The sequence below is a fragment of the Lissotriton helveticus genome, chromosome 3_1 (genome assembly GCF_964261635.1).
Source record: "Lissotriton helveticus chromosome 3_1, aLisHel1.1, whole genome shotgun sequence".
Classification (NCBI taxonomy): domain Eukaryota; kingdom Metazoa; phylum Chordata; class Amphibia; order Caudata; family Salamandridae; genus Lissotriton; species Lissotriton helveticus.
This window is the reverse complement of record NC_136061.1, coordinates 324,807,437-324,827,874: the sequence shown is the minus strand read 5'-3', so window position 1 is coordinate 324,827,874 and position 20,438 is coordinate 324,807,437. Positions and strand designations below refer to the sequence as shown.

At 45.6% G+C, this 20,438-nt stretch overlaps 1 protein-coding gene across 1 annotated transcript in view; it reads left to right on the top strand.

Annotated features, from left to right (window-relative positions):
• The window catches only part of ULK2 (unc-51 like autophagy activating kinase 2), a 565,259-nt gene that overhangs the window by 432,061 nt on the left and 112,760 nt on the right, over positions 1–20,438 (top strand). The window contains exon 22 of the mRNA XM_078679911.1: positions 4,601–4,809. Coding sequence (XP_078536037.1) covers positions 4,601–4,809 — 209 coding nt within the window. The remainder of the gene's footprint in view (positions 1–4,600; positions 4,810–20,438) is intronic.

Below are 20,438 nucleotides of genomic sequence, written 5' to 3'. Positions count from 1 at the left end.
CAGGTATCAGAGCGCTTTACATAGCACCAGTTACGTTACACGAGGACACACTTTCATTTTAGGCACGGGGAAATTAAGTGATTTGCCCAGAATCACAGGAGGTTTTTTGGCGTCGTTACCGAGACTCGAACCCAGATACCCAGGTCCGAGGTCGAGCGCTTTAGCCGTTAGGCCAACCCCTCTATAGTTTACAGTTAGGTAATAACATTAGAAAAATTTAGAAACTGGCTGAAAGAAAATTAGGGTTATAGGGACGTTATATTTAGGAAAAAGAATTAAAATAACCTTGGAAATTCAACGAATAAAACAAGGGTTATAGAATTGCCACACAAAGGTAAAAATCAGCTCCCCCACCCCACTTGTTTGGTAGCCTGCCAGCAGGAAACATCAAGGAACAGCATCATTTACCTTTCTTCAGTGGCATTCAGCCACTTGAGACCAACAGCGCCGCTGCGGGTGCACGGCCCCAGCTTCCAAAACCTGTCCATGTGGGGGTGGCCATCCTCATGGCTTTATGGGTGATGTGGCAATTCTCTTCAAATGGGTTCCTGTTGGTAGGATTTATTTGCGGCCGCAACCCGGTCGCGAAGAGATGCCCACCACTGTTGGCGGGTCAGCTGCGGCCTCACGCAGATGCTGCAGCACAGGAACGAAGGTGAGTAGGTGCCCTTACAGGGAGGGAGCCAGCTAGCAAGCTCTTTTGGCAGTCATAAAGCGGGGCAGGCCCCGTCTTGGATTTGCAAGATTATTGGTTTTATCAAGAGACTGTAAGCAGCGCACCCACTGGGGAAAACATGGACTGCACTACATCACCCATAAAGCCAGGAGGATGGCCACGCCCACATGGACAGGTGTTGGAAGTCAAAACCGTTCACTCGCAGCAGCGCCGCAGGTCTCGCACAACTGAACGCCACTGAAGAAAAGTCTTTACCTGAAACGCGTCTGGCTGGCTTATATGTAGTGATGCTGTTCCTTGATGTATCCTGCGGGCAGGCCACCAAAGGAACAAAGTAAAAGAGCTGATTTTTACCTTTGTGTGGCAACTCTCTTCAAATGGGTTCCTGTTGGTTGGATATATATATATATATATATATATATCAGGAACTCCACTGCTGCTTGGCGCTTCACATGTTTAAGAAAGGAGCACAAACCTCAACTTTGGAGCTTTCAATCGATTTATTTACCACAAGGTAAGTCGGCCATTACGCGTTTCGGCTCCAAAGAGCCTTGATCACATGGCACGCATGGAAGTCAGCTGACCATTTTTATACCATTTTTTAAAGCGGTGTTTACATTGCCCCAGGTAACATGTTTGAATAATATATATATATATATATATATATATATATATATATATATATATATATATATATATATATATATATATATTAAACAATGATTAAAAAAATAACCTTGGAAAGAGAGAGAGAAATGTAATGAGAGAGGAAAGTTCTCAGTCGATTATTGATGAGAAAGAAACTAGGACACTATATCTAGATCCAGAATGAATAACTTATTAGGTAGGGTCCCAAAAAGGGATGCAATACTCTTTAAAACAATGCGAGGACAGATCATTGGACATTTTAGGTCTCTTAGCCAAAATATTCAATTTGAAGAGACTTCTGTCAAAGGAAATTACATTGATATTAATCTGCTGAGAGGCTGCAGCTAGAGAGCGATTTGCGTTCCAGGTATTGCAAAACCGGTGCCTGATAGCAGAAAGAAGGAACGCAGTCTTAATGCAATATAACCATAAATTTGGCGATTTAACTAGTAAGGAATCATCCAATAAGGGAAATGGGCTCTTGTTTGGAGAAGGATAGTAAAGTCCTTTGGGAGAAATGTTTCTACATTTACAGTCCTCGACAAAGAGCAAAATTCGATGCACAAGGTGTTTAGCAAAAACAGTTTATATTATAATAATAAAATCATTTATAAACCGCCTGGTTACAGCAAACTGGTGTGTCCCCGCAATAGGAGACACTACGTTAAACAGGGGCAAATAAGACCATAAGAAAAGGGTGCTGCAGCTAATCATCTTTGCTATTGAAAACACTTATATAAACAATGCACACAATAAATAAAGTATGTGCTAAATGCAAAATTCGTAGTGGGTAAGCATACTTGAATGTTATAGGCCTGCTCGTAAATCAAACGCTGTACTAAGTTAGCATAAATGTCGATGTCATATTAAATGATAAGTAATGTATAGCCAAGAAAGCCTGTTTTAAACACTGAATAGTTGTTTGTGCAAGATCTTTTTGCTGCAGGTGTTGCAACTACTTAATGAATTGTCACTTGTTTTGTATTAGACAATTGTATTAGACAATTGATAGCAAGGTTCTCATCAGGAAAGAGACAATAATGACAGGAAGAATGATTCATGGAAAGAAGTTTGGAACTCAAGAAAATAACATTGTAACATTTCCTAGGGCTAATGTCTGAAAGTCTATTATGTGCTGGTGAGAGCATGGGGAGTGAGCCTGTTCCCAGGAGTTGCTGATATTCTGATGGTGATTGAAGACATAAGAAAATAATGTTGCAATGTACAATTTGTGTGTTTATATTAGTGCACGTTCCTAGCGAGAGCGAGCACAGCTAAGACCTCAGATCTGAAGAGCAAATCCTACGAAATTTTCCTTTCCCTGACATTCTGACTAGAGACTTGTCTCCGATCTCCTAGACTTCTCTATATGAGAGGACACTTAACCTAATTTTATATGTCTGCTGAATTATGACTGTGAATAAATATCAAGTCTGACTTGCAACATGTTTATGCTTGTGCATTGATCTCTTGCTCAATCAGAACTCTTATGAAACTCTGAACTGACTCTTTTCCTTGGATTATCCCAGCATATTTAGAAAAGGAATTTTCCATTATGGAACACGCTTGTTCGATTATTACTATTTTGACATTTATCTTGATGAAAATTCGGTTCTATTTTATAATCAAATGTAGTTTGCTGGATTATATTAACTTCTAATGCTGAAATTTAGGATTAATGTCTAATAAATAAATGAATACCTAAAAGATTTGAAAATATAACCTTTTAACTTACACTAACTCTCTTGATTGACTCAATGCCCTTAACGATGTATTGAATATGTGGATAATTGCTCCTCATTTATCTTTGTCGGTCATCAAAGGTCCATACGACCAGTGGCAAGGGTTATGTAATGATTAAACCTGAAGACTGAGATACAGAAAACCCACCTCCATCAAGTGTAACCTTTCGGTATTGGATATTTTAACATACAATATAGTCAAAAGAGAGTGAGCTGGATGAAGGGAACCAGCTCCCAAAAGAGGGAGAGATCAGAGTGCAGAGATCATTTACAGACTGAATGTTCTATTCTACTTTGTGTTCATACAGTATTCTACTTATGGAAGTGTTTGCTGCATGGAGGCAGTGAATACAAGTCAATGCATAATGTAGCCTCCTCCACTATAATAAAATCATGACTCTCTATACACAATAGCTTTGAGAATTGGCATTCTTCTTGTGTTAGCTTCATTCTCCTTGCCTGTTCACTGCCACTTTTTAATTTCAATTGGAGTTTTTTATTTTTACACTACTTTGAATATACTTATCTACACTAGTTATGTGTAAGCTAATAATGAAATGTTATGCTTTGAGTCTAAATATCAGTCAGAACAGTTGCTGCGCTATTCCTGCTAGATTAAAATTATGTTCATCCTATATTGAAATATCTTCATTTGAAAAAGGTTGTCCCTGTGGATACTTCCAATCACCCGTAGTTGGGTTTTATATTCAACAGTAGAAGGGGGTCATATTTTGAAAAATAAAAATACTTTCTTGCGTAAACTGAAGGAATTAAACTCTTAAACAAGCATTAGCAAAGCAAATCAGTCTGGTATCGACAGCAAGCCTTTTAACTTTGTAAATGTTTCTTTTGTCAAGGTTTTCATTAAAAAAACTATTGCAGTATAAGCACTGTTAATCATCCCTCGTGTTAAGAGGGCACGTTTGGGTGGCAGGTCCTGTTCTTATTTGGCTCCTTTATATTGGAACAAGCTGCCACACTATATCAGGATCTGTGCGGATCATTTTCGTTTTAGGAAATTACTTAAGACAATTTTGTTCTGACCTAGCTGCACCACCTGCCTTGTGGCCTGGTTGCGCCGAGATACCCTTTGGGGTGATTAGAGCGCCTTATAAATGACATTAACAGAAGATAACATAACCCCATAAGAATATCGAGTCTGCCAGCTCCATCTTCTAACATTACGTTTATCAAAAAGCTATCTGCCTGGCTTAACCTGTATTGCAACCACCTGGCCGCACCTTTTTAAATACCGGTACATCATTCATATTTGCCAGTTGATTCTAACTGTGAAGAACCTTCTTAGATATATCCTCATGGAGCATGATACAGTTGTTTTATTATCGCTTCCCCCAATCTGCACTTGGTGATGGACTCACTTGATCCCAGTTGCACTTTTCTCTTACTGTATCCCATCATATCTCCTACATTTCTTCTGGGGATGGCTGCTCTTAAGCAAACTAGAAACCAATGCCTTTGTGCGAATCAATGAAGTGAAAATCTGTGCTACAAATGCATTTCCGATTCGTTTCAGTTGGTTCGAACAGCTCTGGGGGATCTCTGTGCTCCACCAGTGGGCGGGTACACATTGGCTCTCCCCCAGCCGCATACCTGGGCTCCTCCCCGCCAGCGGCAGATGCAGCGCCATATTCAAGGTATATGTCCTATGGAACGTCGCCGCCTAGCCTGGAAGACTTCATTACGTTCGAAGCCCCTGAGCTACCAGAGGAGACCTTGATGGAGGTAAGATTAAAAAAAAGTTGTCTGACCGACCTCTGTATTTGGACGGGAGGTTCTAACATATTGTAATCAGGCCTCCTAAAACATTTAGTGTGTGACCAACAGTTTGTACATAACATGATGGTTTTATGTAGAGGAATAGGTGGTAGCAGTTACTTGAATGCTGGCTGTGGAAACTATTTCACCACCGTATTACACAAACATTATCAAAATTACCGTTGGTCCCCTTGTTGCAGCTGAATTGTGAAGTGATTGCTTAGCAATGGTAAACATCCACATTTCATTTCATATACGAGTTTTGTTAATGTGTTTTAATAGGAAATTAACAGTACTGATCAATACTTTTTCCTTTTTATGGTACACAAGCCACCCCCTGATTAACTGTAGGGTATTTCTGATCTCCTGGTTCATAGAGTTCTTTTGGTTTATTTCTAATACTTTGTGACATGGGCAACTAAATATAGAAATTTTAAAATCTGAAAGTAAATGTTATTGCACTATAGATGCATTAGTCACTTTTATTGATTATATATTTTATTGTTCTACTTTCTGAAATGTGTAGCAATACTTGGGCCACATTTAAAACATACAATTTGTTGTGATGATGAAGAAAAAAATAATCGTTCATTTGTTGTCAGTAGCTATTAAACTCCCAATTCTGATAAATGATTCTTCCTGCAGATTCCCACCTTGAAAATGTTCTCCAGGGTCACCACACTGATTTTGGACATGTATTCCCCTGCAATTGTTCTCCAGCACCTCCTGTTAGAGCCATGCACGTCAGTGGAGACATTGCGCACCCCAGAAGTAACAACATTGGCGCATACAATAGAGTTTTGATAGATTACAGCAGGTCTTTAATGCAGCTGTTGAAGGTTTCCAAGCGGTCTTCCATGAGACCTGCACTGTGGGAACTACATTGGCTCCTGATAAAGCACAGCGTTCTTTTTAAAGCACATTGCTTATGTTTTAAGGCTTTTTCCTCCCAATGCCTTCACTATATTCAATTGATGGTAAATTCCAATGTGCCTACCAGAAACCTGAGATCAGCAGCAACCAAATTGGCATTTATTCCAAAATTCAAAAGAGCAAGAGCAGGAGAGAGCTCATGTGGCCACTTAGCTCCTACATGACACAAAAACGGAGTTAGGTCCTGAAGTGGGACTGAGGGGGGGGGGGGGCTGGACCGTTTAATACTCAATAAACAACAAAAGAATGCCCGACCACCTCGTATCTTAATGGTACAATTCTTATAACGAGACCAAATATCACTTAATCAAACCTGGTCAGGTACTTTTATTTATACCCATCAATCAATAATTTACTTTTTCAGATTGGGTATCCTGTGGTCTCTGTACCAGTACCCCAGCACTGGGACACTCAGTTGGAGTAGCCATGCTCTTTATAAATCTTTATTAATATTATTATGTACGACACCAAACTTTAAGTGGTCGTGCTAGGTCCTGTTTTTCTGTCTTTCATACATGCAGGTCCAAACCTCTTCTTGTTGCTTCTCTGGCAACATTCCTCAGCTTTTGACAGTGACTAGGTCATATATCAGGGTAGTTCCTCCTCTGCCAAGTTGACACAGAGAGTTGAGCCAGATGGCTAGGGTACGTTCCGCTAGAAGATCTGAAGATCAGGCCTTAATGCCCTCACACACCTGTTATGGTGTCATGCTTCATCATTGGGTGCTCCTCGTCTGGCCGGCGCTGCAATGCCTGACGGGCCTGGGGGCTTCCTTGTCGGAGATCTTTTGATCTGAAGATGCTGTAATGATGAATGCAGGTGAGGGAGTTTAGTGAGTGAGTGGTGACGAAAATAGTCTCTGGTAACCACAAAAATATTTTTTTAATGAGATATGGGTACCTGGACTAGGTAAAAGCAGTGGTGCTCTCTTGTGGTCTTTAGGTACCAGGATAGCTACTTGTTGAAATTGGTCACTAGTATGGTATGGACAACATGTTATTATTATTATTATTATTATTAACGAGTTTTAATATAGCGCCTGGTTACCCTTAGGCATCCCCGCGCTCATCCAGAAAGAGACACCACCACACTAAGCACAAGGATTAGACAGGGAACAGAAAAGTTTTTAAAAGTTTACGAAACCGTAAAAAGCTTGCTTCCGAGCGCAAGTACAGAGGGAGGGAGTTCCACAGGGTGGCCACGTTTATGGAAAATCTTCTACCCCCGGTTCTTGCCTTCCTCACCCTCAAAACCTGCAGCAGATGTTGGTGGTCAGAGCGAAGAGAGCGGGAGGCCTTATAAGATTGGACCATATCCCCAAGGATAGGTGGGCCTTTCCCCTGTAGAATTTTGTGGGCTACACAGAGTGCCTTGAATTTCACCCTCTCTCTGACGGGAAGCCAATGTAGCGCCTTCAGTGCAGGGCGAGCCGACTGACGCCTAGGAAGATCCGTCAGGAGCCTGGCGGCCGCGTTCTGCACTTGCTGCAGTTTATTTAGGGTGGATTCTGGGGCACCCAGAAACAGTACATTACTGAAGTCCAGCCGCGAGATGATAAGCCCCTGAATGAGTAACCTCCTAGAGGCCACTGGAAGGAGAGGTAGAATCTTCCGGGCTGATCGGAGCAGGCCGAAACACACGCCTGAGATCTTTTTTGCGTGTGTTTTAAAGGAAAGGTCCTGCTCAAGCCACACCCCCAGGCTCTTGATCTCCTGCTTGGGGGTGGGTACGGGTCCCAGGCAGCTAGGCCAACTGCTAGGTGATAAAGAGGGAGGGGAATTCCCCAGCAGCATCAGTTCCGTCTTGGAGCCGTTGAGCTTAAGAGCTGAGCTACACATCCACGTGAAGATCTTATCCAAGCACGTGTGCAGCCGGTCGGGATGGTGAGCCAACTGGGGAAGACCTACCACCAACTGGGTATCATCAGCATAGATGTTTCATGCCATGTAAGCCCAATCTTCGGGCGGCACTTCGTTAGGACCAAAAGTCAGTTAGTCTCCTCTCTGCGGTGGAGGGTCTCCTCGACTCCTCGACAATCGAGGGGGGCCTCTTAGTGTATGCCGGTATCCCCATACTAGGGTGCCGGTCGGTGATTCCACCTAAGAAAGGAAGACATAAGGAGGAAAAGAAACCAGCAACACACATTTTTAAATAAAGGTCAAGATGTGCCATACAAGTGCAACAATTTGTATACAGGTGCAGTAATGTATTTACAAGTACTACTGAACGGGGCGACGTGTATCTGCTCTGTGTTGCAGTGAGGTAATCACTCCTCTTGCCCCAGTATTGGAACTTTCATAGATTCCCATGCTTTGTATCATTCCCCGTCGTCAGCCTGGGAGCCTCGGTAAATAGAAAATACCATAGCAGTATGTACAAAACAGAAAGAAAGGCCTAGGCCTCATCTCATTTTGTAGCATATCTACCTCTTTTTGTATGAGAGACCAACATTTTGCAACAACCAATCAGATTAGCCTCACCCCATAGAACCCTCATGAGAGAGCCTCAGAGCCTCAGATTTTCTACCGCACGTTGTGCTAAGGGAGTCTCCACTGAGCTCTGCTCAGATTTCTCTTCAACTTTTGGATTTCAACTGTATTCTCTTCAGGAAGCTGTTTCCCCTTTTGTTCATCATCCGACAAGAAAAAAAAAAAGAGGCGTTAGGTGAATGACCCTCATAAGCATAGGCATTTTTTGCCTGTATCCGGACCACAAGTTCTAGGTAAGATAAACATAAGGGTCCATGAGGGCCGTCTTTTACCTGGTTCCAGAAGCTAAAATCTAGAACAGATCCAGTCTCTAGTATGATAGTGATGAGGCCTCGTCTGCTGTGTCTTTGTGAAGATCTGAGAAGGAATTCGATCTCACCCGGTTTCTGGTGAGCAGCACACTCAAATCGCCTTCAAAAGACCTCCCATGAGTCTGACAGATGCAGTCCAACTAAAACTAATCACTGAGGTGTAAAGGAGAGGATGGGACTTACAAAGGAAATTCCTCAAAAAGCCTTTAAAAAGACCTCCCGGGAGTTTGCCAGGCGCAGTCCACCTGAATCTCCTCACCGAGGTGTAAAGGATGGGAAGGGACTTATAAACAGGAGAAACTGGTGTGAGGAAGTCTAGCTGAAACCTCCTCTCTTCCTCAACACTGCCGACTGCGGCACCGTCGACGACATCCTCGACGACGATGCAGTGGTGACGACGACCCCATCGTCGACGATGGCAGTGTCGCCGACGACAGCTTTGACGACGATGGCAGCGTCGCCGACAACGTTTACGACGATGGCAGTGCCGACGACGACAGCGTCGACAACGATGGCAGTGTCGACGACTATGGCAGTGTCGACGACGATGGCAGTGAATACGACACCGTCTACGACGATAGCAGTGTAGGCGACACCGTCTACGACGATGGCAGTGTAGACGACACCGTCTACGACGACGGCAGTGTGGACGACACCGTCTACGATGGCAGTGTAGACAGCATCTACGATGGCAGTGTAGAAGACACCGTCTACGACGATGGCAGTGTAGACGACAGCGTCGACGACTATATCTACATCGTCTATGAGAACCGTCAACACAAGCACCGACGGATATATTTAAAAAAAAATAAAAAATTCTGTGGCATCAACATCTCAAAGGCAGGGAGAACAGCCTGTGACAGAAGGGCATGATGTAGTTACAGTGCCAGATGATGATGATGATTCATCTGATGAGGACCAGAATGAGGAACATATCAAAAATCCTGACGCAGAATAGGACGATTATGTGATCCCAGATCCGGCTTCACCATCCCCGGACCCTGTGCATTCGCCTCCAGCGGACATAGGAGGCTTCCATAATCTTATGGAAAGAGCATATAAAAGATTTGGCCTTTATGTTCCCCCTATGATTTTAAAGAACCTTTCAAGAAATCTATTCGTTCCATTCCCATAGTAGAGCATGTTTGGAATGAAGGCAAGAAGGTGATGCAGTCTCCAGCTACTGTAACTCTGGTTCTACCGCGTCTGGAGAAAAAAAAATATATATAAGGCACCGGAGGACAGTCTGGCCTGTCTTATTGGTCAACCTAGGCCGGACTCGGTTATTTCTCAGGCAACCCTAAGAAAATCAAGAAACCCGACGGCATCCCTGACTGCACTGCCAGACAGAGAGGGCAGGCACAGGGACAATGTAGGCAAGAGATTTTCCTCTGTCTAGCCTCCTTGTTAGGACCTCAACGCACTAGCAATTTTGGGACGATATGATCGCCAAATGTGGTGCGATCTCTCTCCCTTCATTGATCTGTTTCCAGTGAGTGCCAAAGTGGAAGCGAGAAAGATCCTGGAAAAATGTGAACGATCTTCATCTGAGATGATAGATTGTGCAAGGGACATTGCTATAACGGCTTTTCGTGCCTTGGCAGGTTCAGCGGTCCTGAGGCATCAAGGTTGGCTGAGATGTACCTGGTTTTGCCCGGAGGTGCAGAATAAAATTCTGGATCTGCCCTTTGATGGAGTTGTGCTGTTTGGCAAGCATATAGATGATGCTTTACAAGACATTAAAAAAGATAGAGACGGCAAGATCTTTGGGCACACTTCATTATCGAAAAGTACCTTTCCGGGGTGCAAGAGGAGAAGGTTTCTCTAAATATAGGGGAGGTTATCCTCGTCGCTACTCCTCCTATTCACAATCCTCTCAATCATTCAAGCCTCAGTACCCTCAAAGGCAAAATCAATCGGCGTCTTTCTCTTGCCATTCTTCAAGAGGTAGACAAGGACGTCAAGGGAGAGATACTTCTAAACGCCAATAGCGGCTTCCTGGCTCTGCCTACTGGTCCTTCACCCCTTGTAACACCGATGGGGGGCAGGATTACACATTTTCTCGATTGCTGGAAGTTCATAACAGATCAGTGGGTCCTGAATATCGTTCAATTTGGCCATACACTAGAACTCCAAAACCTTTCACCTCCCGAGCTCCTCGCGCCACAGAATCAAAACACCTGCTTCTTCTCCGTCTCGAAGTTTGTCAACTGCTCACCAAGGGAGCGATAGAAACAGTGCCTCTTTCTCAAAGAGGAAGAGGGTTCTATTCCCGGTTTTTCCTCATCCACAAGACAGAAGAAAAGTGGCGCCCGATCTTTGATTTGAGGAAGCTCAACACCTATCTCATAAAACTCTCTCTGCAAATGGTCTTTCTTCAAGACGCCTTGCGTCTTATGTCTTCTAAATCCAGGGGACTCTGGATCTCCAGGACACATATTTCCACAATCCACCGAGCTCACAGAAAATATTTACTCTTCACAGTATCCAAGAGCCACTTTCAGTTCAAAGTACTGCCGTTCGAGCTCAGATCCGCTCCACAGATATTCACAAGGGTGTTGGCCCCGGTAGCAGCATTCCTAAGGAAACAATCGCTGGAAGTTTTCCCTTACCTAGATGATTGGGTGATAAAAGCTCCATCTTCTCAAACATCGACAAGGGCTGTCGAAAGTTACATCCAACTTTTCAATCACCTGGGTCTGCATCTCCACAAGGAAAAATCAGTCTTTATTCCATCCAGGAGGGTCAAGTTCCTGGGCTCCATTCTGGATACAAGAAGCTGCAAGGTTTTTCCTTCGGAAGAAAGACAGAAAAAGCTAATCTTCTCTGCCAACCATTTACAAAAGAGACGATCCCTGTCAGTTCGTCTATACAAGTTTTTCCTAGGATCAATCTCATCTTACATACCATTAGTTCCGCATTTCAGACTGCGAATGCGCTCCTTGCAAGAACAACTGAACATGCGAGAGCGCCAAGTGAAAGGTTCTTTGGAGGACAAGATAAAGGTCACTCCTCTCATGAGAAAAGCAGCAGGCTTGTGGGCTATCAAGGAGAACATTTCGAGAGCTCTTTCTGTCAGAATGGGTCCATCCCCTCTGATTTTAACCACAGATGCCTCTTTGGAAAGGAGGGGCGCTGTCTTACAGAACCTCCAAGTGAGCAGTCACTGGGACGCAGAAGAGCGTTTTCTTCATATCAATCTTTTAGATCTCATAGCGATTCGCCTAGCCTTGCAAGCTTTCAGGCCCAAAGTTCAAGACGCAACCGTGCTGGTCAGGACGGAGAACACAACGGCCATGCATTACAAAACCAAGCAACGAGGTCTCATCTGCTCTCGAAAGAAGCCCAGGGAATATGGGAATGGGCAGTTCTCCACAATGTTGTTCTTTCAGCGGGACATCTACCAGGCACTCTCAACACAACAGCAGACACCTTGAGTCATCTGAAATCGGCCTGTCACGATTGGGAATTCGATCAAGACATTCTGGAGGAAGTGTTTCAACGCTGGGCAATGCCAACAATAGACCTGTTAGCAACTCCAAAAACCAGAAAATGCAGACTCTATGCAAGCAGGGATCACCATCGAGGGTCGCTGGGGAATGCTCTTTCGATGTCTTGGTTAGGCGCATTTGTTTACGCCTTTCCTCCAAATCCCCTAATCCCACGGCTTCTCAGGAAAATAAAGATGGAACCTTGCAGGATGATCTTAATAGCACCAGCGTGGCCTCGCCAATTCTGGTTCACGAAACTTCTCCTGCTTTCTCAGGTCCATCCGTTTCACCTATGTCCCATTCCATCTCTATTAACAATTTCCCAGGGACAGGTGGTACATCCAGATCCTAGTTCTCTCCATTTGAAGGTCTGGCTCCTGAGCACAGAGAGTTCCACAGCTTAGATATCCCTCAGGAATGTAGGGAGATATTAACTCAAGCTCGCGTACCAAGTACAAACCGAACCTATCGTGCTAAATGGAAGTGCTTTTGCCTGTGGTGTCATCATGAACACATTCATCCATTCTCTTCAGCTCCTCATCAAATACTACCTTACATTCTATCGCTCGGTAAATCAGGCTTTTTCTCATTCTTCCACATCTGGCAGTATTTCAAGAATCAGAAGAACAGCTTCTGGTCCTTCTCTCTGGTCTGCTAGAATTATCAAACAGTTCCTGAAAGGTCTTTTCAGGGTTTTTTCCTCCAGTGAGGCCACCACCTCCGGCTTGGAATCTCAATCTGGTTCTGGCTCATCTCATGAGACCTTCGTCTGAGCCTATCCACAGGTTAGACTTAACATTTTTGTCTTGGAAATTAGCTCTCCTTTTAGCCCTCAATTCAGCTAGGAGAGTTGCAAACTATCCATTTTAGAACCTTTTCTACAGTTGAAAAAGGACAGGGTGTTTTTAAGGACCAATCCAAAATTGAGTCCAAAGTTCCCTTCGGATTTCCATTTGAACGAACCAGTGGTTCTAAAGTCATTCTTCCCTCGACCAACATCCCCTGCAGGAAGGTCTCTACATTCTTTAGATGTCCAGAGAAGTCTCAAATTATATCTTGAACGCACAAAGGATTTGAAGAAATCATCTCAACTTTTTGTGGCTTTTAGTGCACTTCAAAAAGGTCTTCCTCTCTCCAAAACAAGGAATCACACGCTGGATTTCAAGTGCAATTCATTATTGCCACCAAGCGGCAGGGAAGTCGCTGTAGAGACATGTACGAGCTCACTCCATAAGATCAGTTTCGTCTTCGGCAGCTCTCTTCGCTGGAGTCCCTATAAAAGACATTTGTAGGGCGGCTACATGGAGCAGTGCTCCTACATTCACAAAGCATTACTGCCTGGACTCTTTCATAAGCAGCGAAGCGGCAGTAGGACAAGCAGTCCTGAGGAATCTTTTCCAATGAAAGCATGAGCTTTCCCTTCTATCCCTCCTTCCTATGATTGCACATTTTGTATCACATAATGTTTCTGATGTATTGTTACAAGGTATATGATTGTCATATGATGACGGTTATGCAGAGATATTGTAATACTCATGTAGCAAAATGTGCACTGGTGACTTACTGCTAGCTACTCTGATACAAAGTGTGGGAATCTATGAAAGTTCCAATACTGGGGCAAGAAAACAAGTTACTTACCTGTAACTTTGGTTCCCCAGTATTGGTAACTGTCATAGATTCCCATGCGCCCACCCTCCTCCCTTGGGAAAGCTCAGCCATCAGCAAAAGTGGTTACTGATACACAATGCCTGCGAAAATCTGAGGCTCTCTCATGAGGGTTCTATGGGGTGAGGCTAATCTGATTGGTTGTTGCAAAATGTTGGTCTCTTTTACAAAAAGAGGTAGATATGCTACAAAATGAGATGAGGCCTAGGCCTTTCTTTCTCTTTTGTACATACTGCTATGGTATTTTCTGTTTACCGAGGCTCCCAGGCTGACGACTGGGAATGATAAAAAGCATGGGAATCTATGAAAGTTACCAATACTGGGGAACCAAAGTTACAGGTAAGTAACTTGTTTTATCGTGCAGGCATTGGATTAAAAATTAAGAATTAAAAATTACAAGTAAGTTGAGGACATCGCTATGTATTGTTAAAAAACGCTGGCCTTGTACATTTCACATGAAGGATGCCATATTTTTGGCATTGTAATGACTTATCTCAATTGAGGTTGGGTAATGCTTCTTAGGCGAATTGGAGGGTCTCGACCACAGTGAGGGACACCTTCATAAGACATAAAAGGAGAATTGTTTATTGTAGAGTTTTGTATAGCGCTAGCCAGACCCGAAGGTATTGGAGCGCTTCACAACATGGGTTAACGCAGCATCAATAGGAGGATATACATATATTGATTCAAGGCATAAGAGGAGATCCTAAGTGGTTAAATAATAAATACAGGTCAAGGAGACACCAAGTCACAATAATGAGCATATGCCAGGAGGGAAAGAGGTATACGTTTTGGTGAGGCGGTGATTCTGACCTGCTGAGTGTAGGATAGGGCTTTTCAGCCGAAATTAGCCGTTCGGGAGAGGCCGGTTAAGGAAGTAGTCTTTGAGTTGTCTTTTGAATTGTAAGAATGAGGGGGTAGATCTGATATGGACTGGGATGGAGTTGCAAATTTTGGGGGCATTTCCAGAGAAGGATCGTGACACGTTTTTTTGTTTGCGGATTTTCGGCAGGATGAGGAGTAGAGTGTTGGAGCTTCTAAGGCTTCTTGTGTTTGGCGGCCAGGTAGGCTGTTCCTGTGTGGAGGGCTTTGTGAGTGAGGCAGGCCGTTCTGAAATTGGCGCGCATTTCAATTGGGAGCCATTTTAGCTCTGAGTGCTGGCGAGATGTGGTCAAACTTCTTTACTTCGGTGACCATTCTGGCTACTGCGTTGAGCGTGGATCTGAGAGGTGCTAGGTGAGATTTTGCTGTACCTGTGAGGGCTGCATTCCCGTAGTCTAGTCTTGAGAGCACCAGGGATTGGGCGGCTAGTTTGAGGTCGTTAGGCGTGATGAAGGGTTTAATTTTGTTGAGAAGCTTCAGGTTAAGGAAGGTGCTCTTGGCGGAGTTCTTAATGTGCTTGGTCATGTCAAGTTTGGGGTCGTAGGTGATTCCGAGTGATTTTACCGAATCAGCCAGGGTGAAATTGACGTTTAGGGCCTCGATTGCTTTTAGCCATTCTGTGATTTGGAGGTTCTCCTCTTTGTTGAAGATGAGGAGGATTTCCGTTTTGTCTTTATTGAGTTTCAGGTGGTTTTGTGATAGCCAGTGTTGGACTACTTTAAGAGTGTCGTTGAGTCTGTGGATATCAACCACGGATGATGTTTCAAGGTAGATCTGGGTGTCGTCAGCATCGAGGTGGAAAGGGATGTTCGACTTTTTGAGTATGGTGGTGAGGGGTTCCATGTAGATATTGAACAGTTGAGGTGATAGAACTGAACCCTGGGAGACACCTCTGCTGACGGGATGAAGGTCTGATGAAAAGTTTCTGATCTTTATTCTTTGGCTGCGGTTCTGGAGAAAGGAGAAGAACCACTTGAGGACCACCTCTTCTGCTCCTACCCTATCATGGAGTACCTTGATGAGTAGGTTATGGTCAACCGTGTCGAAGGCAGACGATAAGTCCAGGAGAATAAGTAGGGAGCATTGGTTTGCATCGAGTGATTTGTGTAAGTCATCGATGACATTGAGGATCGCTGTCTCTGTGCTGCAACCTTTTCGGAAACCTGATTGGTGGGTGTCTAGGAGGTTGGTACTGTCTGTGTGTTGAGTCAATTGGAGGAGGACGCACCTTTCCAGGATTTTGGCTAGGAGAGGAAGATTGGAGAGAGGTCTGAAGTTATTTAGGTTGTTAGTGTCTAGACCCGTTTTTTTAGTAGAGGTGTGACTTGGCCGACTTTTAGGCAGTCCGGTATGACTCCAGTAGTAAGGGAGCTGTTAATGATCTTGGTCCAGAGTGGGGCTAGAGAGTTGTTGAGCTTTTTGGCTAAATAGGCCGGTATGGGATCGGAGGCATGGGAGGAGGGATTGGCGATGGAGATCATTTTGGCTATCTCTGCTTCGGAGATGGGGTTGAAGGCTTTCAAGTGTATTGGGGGGAGCTTGTGAGTAGAAGGTCCTGTCCCAAGGGACGCACTCTGGTGTGGGAGACTGCGATTGACATCAAGGTAGAGCTCAATCTTAGAGATTTTGTCGTTGAAGAAGTTAGCGAAGTTCTCACACAAGTCTTTGGAGGCCAGAACTGAGGGTGCAGGGGGTTTGGATGTTTGTTGGCGAATTATCTTGAAGAGCTCCTTAGGCCTGTTTTTAGCATTGTCTAAAGCGTTGCAAAAGAAAGAAGACTTTTCATTCTTGATGTGTTTGTTGTACATCCCACGTATTATTTTGAGTTGTTCTCGGAGGATTGGGGATGGGTTGTTCCGCCAGAGTCTTTCGGCGGCTCTTAATTGACTTCTTTCTGGGTTTATGTCTGTGTTAAACCAGGAACTCGATGGGGTGTTTGTGACTCTTTTTAGTTTCAAAGGCGCCATTTAGTCTAGAATGTCAGTCATAGTTGAGTTGTAGTGGGTGGTGAGATTTGTTGTGGTAAGATTCTCTGTGGGAATGGGAAGGAGAGAGCTTATCCTGACTTCCAGGGCTGCCAGAGGGATCTCAGATAGATTTCCCACCCATTGAGGGGGTCCCGCTTGGGGGGCTGGCTTAGGAGCAGTTGGTTGATATTGAATAAGATGATGTGGTGGTTGGACCAGTCGACTGGCAGGATGTGGTTGATCGTGACTATGTCAGGCTGGGCAATTACGGCATCAAGGATTGATCCTCCTTTGTGTGTTTCCTCACTGCAGTGTTGGGTGAGGTTGGTGTTCTGTAGAAGCTCATTCAAGTTTTGGATCAGCAGGTTGTTTTCGTTGTTCCAGTGCAGGTTGAGGTCACCTAGAATTAAGTCGGTGTTGTCGCGAAGTGAGCAGTGGGCAATCAGGTCGGATAGATGTTCACTGAATGCAGCGGTGTGGCCAGGTGGGTGATAGAGGAGGTGGCAGAGTAATGGTTTGTTCTCTCTTGTCTTGATGGGAGCGGTTAGACATTCAAAGTTGTTGTGGTTGAAGATGTCTGTTGCGGTCACAGAGATGCTGGTCTTGTGTATGATAGCTACACCCCCACCACGCTGATCTTTTCTGTCTTTATTGATGATCGCAAAGCCTGGGGGTACCAGTAAGTCCATGAATGGTGAGGAGTACTCATTGAGCCACGATTCGGTGATGAAGGTGATGTCAATGTCGTGAGTAAGGATGGTTTCTGCGACCTCGGTTGCATGTTTGGTAGCTGATCTGCAGTTTATGAGCATACATCTGGTAGAAGGCAGCCCATTATTGATTTTCTTCATTAAGGGGGTCCTGGGGATGATCGTAAGGAAGGATGGGGGTTTTGGGTCTCTGGGAGGGGTGTAGGCTCTTCTAAATCCTATGATGACTTTGATCTTGGCTTCAGGGGAGAGAGAGGAGGCAGTGTCATACGAGGAGGCAAGCTCCGTCGCTTCAGTCGTGGACATTGCCGGACTAGATCTTTTGGGTCTCTGAGTCTGGTTGGAGAGAGGGGTTGGGATCAGATTGCACCCCTGCACTTTAGAGGATCTTTGATGGTTAGAGCTGGAGAGAGTCTGGGACGGGTGAGAGCGCGGGTTGCACTCTCTAAGTGTATTAAGGTTTAGTGGGAGATCTTGGAGGCCCAGGATTACAGTTTCTAGTTGGCTTTCTAGCAGAGCGAGATGCTGAGTCATTTTCCTAGGGGGGGAGTAGGTGGGGTTGTCCCGGTGGGGGGAGAGCTTGTCAGAGTTCGGCTTTTTTATGGTGCCGGTGGTGTCCCTGCTACCACTGTGGGTGGCCGGGGAGAGGGAGGCGAATAATCACGCTGTGGAGTTGGCGTTCTCATGCGTGTGGATGGAGGGAGGGTGTAGGGAGTCTAATCAAGTGGGATAGGGACGGTGATTACTGGTTGCAGGTGGGATTGTGAGGAGGGAGGGGTGGGAATCGGATGATCTGGGGTTTAGGAACCTCCAAAGTGAATTGGCTAGTGAGAGGGTGAGGGTAAGGGCTGTGTGTGTTGGGATCGAGGGGGAAGGGGTGGGGGTAGGTGTCAAGGAGGGGAAGGGTGGCGTTATAGGCGTTGGGCGTGGGATAGGATTCAGGAATCCCATTGTAGTTTGATGTGTCCAAGGTTAGGTGATGAGATGGTCGGGGGAGGCGAGCATGAGAGTGAGCATTGCGTAGCGCGGGGAAGAGAGAGTCGAATGTCTCTAGGTTGTCGTTATTGGCTTGGATTAGGATTGTGCCGTTAGTGTATATAGTCACCGAGGTGTTGCCGCTGCGCAAAGGGCGATTGGGCGCTGAGAACGTCAGTTTGCAGCTGTGGGGGGGGGGGGGTGTTGGTGGATTTGAAAATGTGGAGATGTGATCTGAGAATGGAGTTCCAATTTTCCGGTCTGTCCGTATGGAAAATGAGATCCATTTTCAGCTGGCCTCTTGAGGAGCAGTGGTAGATGTCCGCAAAAAGTGTTTCTGGGTGTTGTTTGATCAATTTGTGTTTTAAGTTTCTTCTTGCTTTGGGGGAGAGGCTGGGGGAAAACCTATGGCAAAGGAGTTCGGGCCGTGGGGTTTGAGGAGGTTGAGAGTGGGAGAGCGGAGGGTGGTTGGAGTGATAGAAGGCATTGTGACCGTTGGGGGAGGTAACTCTTTCGAGTTCAGCTCTGCCTTTTTGGGTGTGGATAGGACTGTCTATTCTGTTGGGAGGCTAGGGCGTGGCTGCTATATGGAAGACATGGGTGATCAGCTGTTGATTCAACATGGTTGTGTGTCCTTTTGGGCGGGCTTGGGGTTGCTATGAACTCCTGTAGGGAGGAGACTTCACACCAGGAGGGGGTCAACATCCTGGGTACAGGAATCATACATATGAGGGGGACGACGAGTGCGGTTTTGAATGCCTGTGCGGGGTTGATGTAGGGATCAGGGAAACACAAAGGAGGGGTAGGAAGGAATGATTGGTAGTGTTATTAACCGAGTGGGCATAGGTTGCGAGCCGCCATTTTAGGGTCAGGCATCGTAGTCATAGGACATGCAACTCTATATCCACGGACAGCGTTTCCACAGGCACTGATTCAATGGGAAGACCCTTCCTCTGGGGTTGGATCTGGTACTCACCAGAAATGCAAAAATAGCTTGTTGGTTGGTGAGATTAGGGTGGTGCCATTTACTAGATCCACCGTAATTGCTGCCTGTTGACATCTGTTGCTTGGTGAGCATCGAGGCTTGCCAGGACCTAATACGGCGCTGTGGGCAGAAGGCGGATGAGCACACCGTGGCATAAAGTGAACGTCGGGTGGAGGGCTTCAATTAATTCCTCGGCGCTATGGAGGTTACTGGGAGAAGGGTGCCGCCATTTTGGAGACAGGCAGAGAAATTTATGTGGTTCAAGTGCTTGGAGCTGCTGTCCGGAGCTTCTGGGCTTCTGAGAATTAGGCAGGTGTTGAAAAGACAGTGAGCGGGTGGAAAGGGCTCCAGCGGGCTGGTTACCGGCGAATGTGGGGTTTAATGGGCGGAGAAGGCCGCCATTTTATGGCTCAGGCAGCGCACTCGCGAGCCCCGTGCCTCCCATTGTTGGATGCCAGTATCCCAGGTTCCAAGACAAATAGTCACTTTAGGTAGGCATCAGATGCAGGAGTTTGCTTTCCGGAGTTTGATAGACGGTGTGTGTTTGGGCAGTTAAGCTCCAGGGAAGAAAGGAGGCTTAACTGGGGTGGTGAGCCGACATTTTGAGTCGGACAGCGCTGCAGCGAGTCCCTTGACTCTCCTTGTTGTGTTCCCGGGTCGGCGGATCAGCACTTCTCTCTATGGGGACTGTGGATGAGTCCCGAGGCGGTTTGCGTGGCCAGTGGGGCTGAAGTCTTAGGTTGCAATGGCAGGACCGAACTAGCTGCTACAGAGTCAGGCTTCACTGGAGTAGTAAGCCGCCATTTTGAGTTGGGCAGCGCGGCAGTGGGTCCCTTGTCTCTTGTTGTTGGAATCCCGTGTCGGAGAACCACCAGTTCTCTCTTTGGTGGTTGTGGAGGAGTCCCGAGGCGGTTTGCGTGGCCAGTGGGGCTGAAGTCTTAGGTTGCAACAGCAGGGTCGAACTTACTGCTACGGAGTCAGCCGGCAGGACAATCCCTATTCCTGGAAGCGAGGAGGGGATCAGCGGCAATGGCAGAGGATCCAGAGTGCGGTTCCGAAAACACCAATTAGCAGCTTAAGGACCGGTGAGTTTTGTTGGTCGATGCTTTGCCGGGGGAGGTGAGAGGAGTCCTGAGAGTAGTATGAGATAGTATTCCCGTACCCTGGAGCTCGATGTCATACCTCTGC